The following is an 8464-nucleotide window of genomic DNA, read 5'->3' as shown; positions in this document are numbered from 1 at the left end:
ATTTTATACCGATTTATCGGATATCGAAGTTACAACAGGTAAAAGAACTATTACTAATTACTATTTCGGTAACTACTCTAGCAAAGCATAAAGTTTTTAATGCCTGGGTTTGTCATTTAAAAAAATAAACAACTTCAAAAATACGTCACGACAATCGTGTGTGTTATTGTTTGGGCTGGTGATTTCGGTGTTTATTTATTGAAAACATACCGTAAGTTGCGTTTTTTAAGTTTACCCTGTATATAAATGATTATAAACTATACTTTAAGGAGTAATTTCATGGTAAACGTTAGAACCATTCAAACGGAATATTATCATATTTCCCCAGTACACCAAAAATTTCATTAGTGCTTTTTAAATGCAGGATTTGCGGTGTATTACTGCATTTTTTTGAAATGTTTTTGTTGTAGTACGGAGGGCATTTATTTAGCAATGCAGAATATTAATTTTTATTTATAAAAACTTGTATTTAAACTGAATCCTTTTCTAATTTGCGAAACCAAATAGCCGCCATTTTGCGGTAGGATGAGCGCATCGCGTGAGCGGTTAAATTGGTAAAATAAAGATTAAAAGCAACAATTTTTACATATAAGTGATATTCTTTAAATAATATAGGAATTATAATGACTATTATTAACAATTATGGCTTGTAAAAGCCTGAAATTATGTACTTAATATTTTTTTATTACAAAAATGTAAGCCACAACCAAATGAGGGGATGCATCCAGCTTAGGGTGAATTTGTGAATGGTTCGTTGCGAAATATCGATTTTGATTAAGATAAATAACATTTCAACTTGTTAAATTTGTTTACGTAGGTACCAATGATTTTTGGGGTATTAATTTATGTCTAACGGTGATGTGAACAGATTACATATTTTCCAAAACGTATGCGTCGTCATTTTGCTGCCGCCGGTAGTTCTCCATCTGAAAATAGGAAATCATATTATTTGGGGCAATAATGCACTACGTGTTCTAGGCGTTCAGGATGCTGATAGGCAGAGAACAAAATATAAAGTTAATAATTATAACTAACTAGTGGAGTGATTTCACATAAAAATAATTGAATATCAGTTCAATAAAAATTTTAATACAATGAATAGCGACATTTCTAGCCGGGGCTAGTAGCTGTAAAGGTATCTAACTGGGTGAGAATGGGTTTTCTGAGTGTTCGATCTTTATACTAATAATTAATATACAACGTGCTTAGAGGGTAGGGCACGTGTGCCAACAGTACGCGCAGGTCGACACACTTGAGTTCAGTATCTCTACCACGGGTCTACTGTGACAGTTGTCGCTAAAGACCGCGTAAATAATTACTTCATAATTTTGCTTGGCAAATTATACAACGCCCCTAGCGGTCACAAGTAGAAACAACATTTAGTATACAAACATTTTACGCTGTCGCCAGCGGCTCGTGGTAGAGGCACAGTTGCCCATTATCGCTTTATCGTCGTGTTAATTATGTCACACAAAATCGAAAAGATGGACAAATTCCTTATTTTGCTACTTTAGAGCGCAAAAATTATAGTCGTCTGACGTGTAATATTATCCATGATGTTGTTTTATATCATCGATAAGCAATATGGTCGACTTTTTGTGAAGAACGTAAATTGTTCATCGTCTCATAGTCTTTTAGCTATCACCGATAGATGGCAACACATTGGAAGAAGTTTCAATATAAAATAAAAACGTTGCAACTTGCAATTATAGGTATTATTGAATTTTCAACGATATACCAACTGAGTAAAGTTTAAATTATATTATCACTCCTGAATTTATTGCATCTTTTCAAATTAGAAACTACGATGAATTTATCTAGATTTCATAGTGTTTAACATATCGCACTTTGAATTCAATAGTTTATTAACTCGTAACTTTTTCAATTAGGGTTTTTGGTTGGGTTAGGCTGAAAACGCACGGGGAGCGCCCATCTGGGCGGAGGCCCTCGCCACCAGACTGCGGCCGCTTCTGCGCAGACCGCAGAAGCTAATGGCGGTGAGGGCGATTCGGGCGTACCGGACGGTTTTCGGAGCGGCGGCATGCGCCCTGGCTGGATCCGCACCATGGGAGCTCGAGGCGTCCGTCCTCGAGCAGACCTACAGGTGCCGTGCGGAAGCCAGGGCACGTGGAGAGCGCCCCACACTAGAGGAGCCAGTGGGGGTTCGGCGTGCCGCCAAGACCGCCGTCCAGGCGGGGTGGGAGGAGGCACTCCGATCGGCCAGATACGGGGAGCGCACCGTCCAGGCGCTGCTCCCTGTACTGGCCGATTGGAGAAAGAGGAGGCACGGGTCCCTCACCTACCGTCTTGTTCAGGTACTCACCGGACACGGCTGTTTCGGTGACTACCTGCACAAGATCGCACGGAGGGAGGTGACCCCGGAGTGTCACGAGTGCGGCGCTGCTACAGACTCGGCGAGGCACACCCAGGAGGTGTGCCCGACCTGGAGCCAGCAGCGCCGGGATCTCGTAGAGGTGGTGGGACGAGACCTCTTACTGCCCAGCATAGTCAGAGCAATGCTGGGAAGCGAGAGATCATGGCAGGCGAAGGTCTCCTTCTGCGAGGACGTGATGTCGCAAAAGGAGACACCCGAACGGGTCCGCGAAGACAGCGCCCTCTTGGACCCCATTCGGCGTCGGCAGAGAGGACGCACGCGACGGCTCTTCGCTTCGGTCTCTCCAGCTCCACCACAATGGGGCGGAGCCCTCGGCCGATGGCCAGCGCCGTCGGGACCGCGGAAAAGTGCGAAAGCATTCCCGTAGTCCCGGCAGCAAGGTGCAAGGACGGAACACCGTGTGGTTTTAGTCGGTAGGAGTCCGACATGATCTCTCTGTTGCCCCCCGCAGCAGAGAGATATCCATGAAGATTTCCCCACGTAAAAAGAAAGGCTGAAAACGCACGTTGATGGGAGGTTTTAAGAGATAGGAGAGATATTGTCTTTGGTCGGTTTTGTGACAGGTTAGCTCTGGCGAGCCAAGGAGGGAGCAGCCATATTAGCTAAGATAATTTGACATCTGTTGTAATAATTTTGTTACTCATCTATTTTTGATTGATTATACTGATAAATACTGTGACCGTGACTTTTATTATATCTACTTGAATATTTAAATAATAACAATTGCCACGGAAATTAGGTTGTGAACCTCATATTATTATTAATATTACTCATATCATAATAATCGCTGAAAAAATGTCATCATAATATCAGGCACGATGTTATTGGCGATTACAGTAAAACTACTATATAACACATAGGGAGATGCTGAGACCTTTATTTGTACAAGGGAACCCCATTCAATATTATCTTCAGTTCGTGAACTTGGAACATAATACCGTCCCTACAAAGGTGATATTACTAAATCCTCGAGCTCTTTCTGTGATATAAATAGGGCGCACTATAAATTTTCGGAACTGGCCACTTGCATAAACAATATTTACAAAGTAATTACAACATTTGAAAATGGAACTCTTTGGCTGTAGAATACAGTTTGTTTCATCTAACTGTCACTTGTTTTTACATTGTGGCGTCATTTTACAAATTGGTTGTCAACATCATCATGGATTTAACTCGTGAAAATTTTAGTAGTATGATTTTCTACGACTTTAAGTGTAACTTAACAGCTCAGCGGAGCTTCGCTCGGCTTCAAACTGCTTTTGGCGATGAAGCACCATGCAAGATGACTATTGATAGCTGGTTTGCAGAATTCAAACGCGGTCGTGTGAATCTCTGTGACGACATGACTATGAACAACAAAAACATCGATGCTGCGCGCCGTATGATCAAAACAGACAGGCATGTAACATGCCATAAGATTCGGGCATCTTTAGGCATAGGCATGAGTCAAATACAATCAATAATACACAAACATTTGAATGTGAAAAAGCTGTGTTTTCGCACACAATTGACTGAGTCTCAAAAAACGGATCACGTCACTTGGTGCCATGCTTACCAGATTCAAAGAAGGAGCGTCAAATTTGGTGTGAGACATAGTAACAGGTGACGAAACATGGATTTATAGTTACGATTCCAAAACAAAGCAGCAATCGAGCGTATGGGTCTTTCGAGATGATCCGAAACCAACCAAAGCGGCTCGCGTGCAAAGTGCCTCTAAGCGGATGATTGCTTCTTTCTTTAATAAAACTGGACACGTGGCTACTACTGCTTTGAAGAATTGTTGTACCGTGAATAGTGATTGGTACTCGATCATTTGTTTGCCGGAAGTTATTGACAAACTCCGTAAAAATAACCGTAAACGCCGATATATCTTGCACCACGATAATGCCAGTTCTCCCACGGCCAGACAGACAAATGAATTTTTGAAGGTGAACAACGTTGACCTTATGAGCCAACCCGCGTACAGTCCCGACCTGACACCTTGTGGCTTTTATTTATTTTCAATAACTAAGAACCAGTTACGCGGTCAACGATTTTCATCACCTGAAGAGGCTGTCGAAGTGTATGAAAAATACGTTTCAGAGATTGTCACGGAGGAGTGACATAAATGTTTTCAAAATTGGTTCATTCGTATGAAAAAAAGCATTAACGCGAACGGAGAATATTTTGAGAAACAATAAATTCATTTCTGACCATTCAAAGTATTTTTTTCTGATTAATTCCGGAAACTTATAGTGCGCCCACATATGTACACTTGAGATTCTGTGAAATGATGGATGCTAGAGAATCGAGTGTGTGATTGTAATATATTTGTCCTTATTTATACCTGATTGTTATTATTTTCATAATTAACTTAGTTTTCACGGAGCATTAGTTATTAACTATAATACTGTGTAAATATGTTTACAATAAATAAATAAAATAAATGTACTTGAAGTCTTAAAATGATGTCTCTAAATAAACATGATAATAATCTCTGCTCAGAGTATTAAAAAAACCGACCGCAAAAATAATTTATCCCCTAGTTTGCCACCTTTAGAAGTGGAATTTTTTTCTTCAAACTTAAATGGGACCACTACTGAGGGTACACTCTTTCCAACAAAAAAATAATCATCGAAGTTACAAAGTAATAATTAATAAAAAATTAGACAAATAACCCTGAAGCGTCTAAGTTTAAGAAGTATCTCAGACTTTATAAAGGCAAAAAAGTACATCGATTATACAATACATACTAAATACAATAATTCAACACCTAGGTATTATCATTACCATAACCCAGAACGATTCGACTTCTCAAACGCGTTTTGCAGCTCATTTGCAAACTGCACAAAGACTTTACGTTCAGTGACTTTGTTTTTGTAATTAATTTTTATTCACAAAAACGGTATTTTTATTTTTATTTTCATATAATTTGTTTTAATTTATTTTTTTACATTTTTTATTTTGTTTTTATTCTGTCATTTTTTGTTCCTATGTTTTGTTTTTATTTTATTATTCTTTCTAATTATTCGTTTTAGTTTTTTCTTGTTATGTGGTGTCATTAACAATAATAATACATTTAATTATTTCTCACCACAATACAACTTAATAAACGTGATACAAGTGCTATACAAACTATCCTATAGATTTTGCAGGAGACCGATGCCTGAATTTTTACCTTTTTTTTTTTTTTTGTTACCGTGCTGATCTGGCATATAGAGGTTTCCGGTTCTATTCCCGGGCCGGGAGAGATATTTGTATGGCGTACATTTATTTCTCTCGTGATTTTGGGTGTAAATTGTGGTTTATGTGTGATTCTATGGTGGTTGTGGTCTAATTGTGAGTCCATGGCAGTCGCGACACAGGGTTTCCTTAGCGCGGGGCTATGAGAGTGTGCGTTATTATTGTCATTACTTCAGACACCAAAAAGTGCCTTATTGTGCTGTTTTGGAGTGCAAAAATCATAGCTGCACCAAAAATATTATCCATAGTCATCTACCAACAAATGGATGGCGGGTCTAAAAAAACCACGAAAAAAATGTCCGAAGTTAACCTATATAAACGTAGTGACATGTAAGGAAATATAAAAAACTAAAACATTTAATTTAAATTGTAACGTCATTGCAGTACTGCCTAATTTTTCTTGCAACAATTTAAGGGCCCAAAAATACCATATTTAGCTTCGAATGAAAATTACTTGAACACAAGAGTAATGGAGTAGTACATAGTAATAATAGTAGCCTTTATCGTAAATATTAATTAATTTTTATAAATATTATTATGTCGAATTTTGTACAAATTCACTTATAGAAATAATAGAAAATTGGGCAGATACACATACACAAATATTACTACAGATGTGAAAATAAGCGTGTACTATAAGAAATGTACCAATATTCCAACTAAACGTAAACTCAAATATCCGTAATTCCGAAAACCGATTTATAATAAAACCGTTACGCTTTCGAGTAATTTTCATGCTTTTCACAAAAACAAAATTAGCTTTTGTTGTAATCTTCTTAAAAAAATACATTTGACATTATGAAAATTCGAGCCAACGTTATTTCGGGTAAATGTATTTTCTGATTTCTAATCCCAAGCCGTAAAACGAGTAGGTACAACAATATTTTGTTAATTATTGCTCACGTTTAATAAAAAATCATTGTAAAAATAAGATTAAAATCAAAGCGACCCTATAGTTTCTTTGTTCTAAATATTTCAATTACTTGTGGTTCGAACATTGACTTATTTGTAAGTCAATGGGTTCGAACAATTGAAAATAAGCTTCTTGATATTGACGTAATGGGTCTCTATCCATCTTTTGCACATACAATGTGTAGAAAAAGGACAGTTAGCTATTTAATTATTTTGTGTGCTTTTGTAATTTATATTTACGATTCATATTTAAAAATTAAATACTATAAAACTGTACAAAATAACACTTTAAATGAGAACTATGATAAAACAATATATTTGTTTAGTGAAAATATGATACAAAATCCTGTTTTTACACTTTACCATTGACTTGTATGTCAATGCACTTTACTGCAGAATTTTTTACAAGTTATTATTATATGGTACTGCATGATTGACAACCGCGCTGTCAGTCGAACTAACGAATACTGTTGCGCGATTGACGCTCTGTATGCTATTTTAATGTCCTGTAGGTGCGGACACTTTTTAGCGCGAACCCGACATCCATTTATTGGTAGGTCAATGCCTGTAGTAGTATTTCAAACCATCGGCAAGTAATATTTTAATAAATTTTCAATTTTCTGATTAACAATTCGTTCAGATGTTAATCGTTGTCGTAGTCCAGCTACTGGCCGCAAGATGGCAGCATATTGAATGAGATTTCAATATAAAATCAAAACGTCGTCACTTGCAATAAAGGTGTTGAAGTTTCAACGATATAGCGACTAGGTAAGTTTAAATTATATTAACAATCCAAAATTTGGTACATCTTTTTAAATTAAAAACTATGACCAATCATTATGAAGATTTCATAGTGTTTATCATTATGTTTGAGTGCGGTTTGGCGGCATCGGTTCCGATAATGATCGATTCATATGACACTTGCATTGTTTTTTTTTCTTCCGTGATCAGAAAAATGGCGTCTAGAAGGCGATTATCAGAAACTTAAAGGCAATTTGTGGACTTACCCAGTGCTTGACGATGTTGCGGAGCTTGAACTTAAGCTGTTCCCGAGCGTTTTCATCGTGGTCGAACGCACCTGAAACAAAATGTGTTGTTAGTCTTCAAAGTAACTAGACTCCAGCCTAACTTTATACTTTCAACAAGAAGTTAACTAATATGACAGTTAGTTTAGTTAATGTAATCCCGACAGTGTATAAAACATATTTAGTTAGCTTGGTGTAAAGACCGTGTAATTAGAAGCTTGTTTAATATGCTTTCACCTTTATTAAATTTATTATAATATGATACTTAATTTGCTTAAATTTGGTTTGGAAAATAATTTTAATACCTTGACGCTAATTGTTAAAACTTCGATTAACTTACTCATAAGGGATTTGACATACCCACCGATTGAACAAGATTTGACTTCAAATTTGTGGTTAAAATATATTTATTTCTCAAAAGAATTACATATTCACTTGCTGAGAAACTTAACTAATTCAAACTTACAATAAAAGAAGCGCACTAACTAAAAGCTATTAAAAGTATATGTAGGTAGACAAAAAGCAAGCGAACATAGATATAGGACGCTGCAGAGCGTACTTGATGCGGCAATAACACGTTCAGTAATATGTAAGTTTTTTTTTAAAACCATGTGACGAGATGAACAAGTCGTGCGCCTGGTGGAAAGAGACACTCCTATTCATAACAGTTGCAGTGCCACTCAGAGCCACTGCGCCTGTCACCCTGAGACATAAGGTGACAAGTCCCATGTGTTTATAATTTCTCCAGCACCTTTATCCTTCAAAACCGGAACGCGGTAATGCTGACATTACTGCTTGGCGGCAAAAATAGGTAAGGTGGCAGTACTTCCCCAGGGAAGTCCAGACGAGCCCTTTCACAGGGAGCTTTTTTCTTATATTTACAATAATTTGTTACTTTATATACATACAA

General features: G+C 37.3%; 1 protein-coding gene across 1 annotated transcript in view; it reads right to left on the bottom strand.

The window, feature by feature from the left end:
- Nucleotides 1-833: 833 nt before the first annotated feature.
- LOC113237812 (neuropeptide CCHamide-2) overlaps nt 834-8464 on the bottom strand; it is a 110790-nt gene continuing 103159 nt past the window's right edge. The window contains exons 5-6 of the mRNA XM_026474491.1: nt 7537-7607; nt 834-926 (exon numbers count right to left, since the gene is read on the bottom strand). Coding sequence (XP_026330276.1) covers nt 870-926; nt 7537-7607 — 128 coding nt within the window. The 3' untranslated portion in view covers nt 834-869. The remainder of the gene's footprint in view (nt 927-7536; nt 7608-8464) is intronic.

Source organism: Hyposmocoma kahamanoa, unplaced genomic scaffold, assembly GCF_003589595.1.
Source record: "Hyposmocoma kahamanoa isolate Upper Pololo Valley unplaced genomic scaffold, ASM358959v1 94, whole genome shotgun sequence".
Classification (NCBI taxonomy): Eukaryota; Metazoa; Arthropoda; class Insecta; order Lepidoptera; family Cosmopterigidae; genus Hyposmocoma; species Hyposmocoma kahamanoa.
Note: the sequence above shows the minus strand (reverse complement) of the source record. Positions and strands in the feature narration are given on the sequence as shown.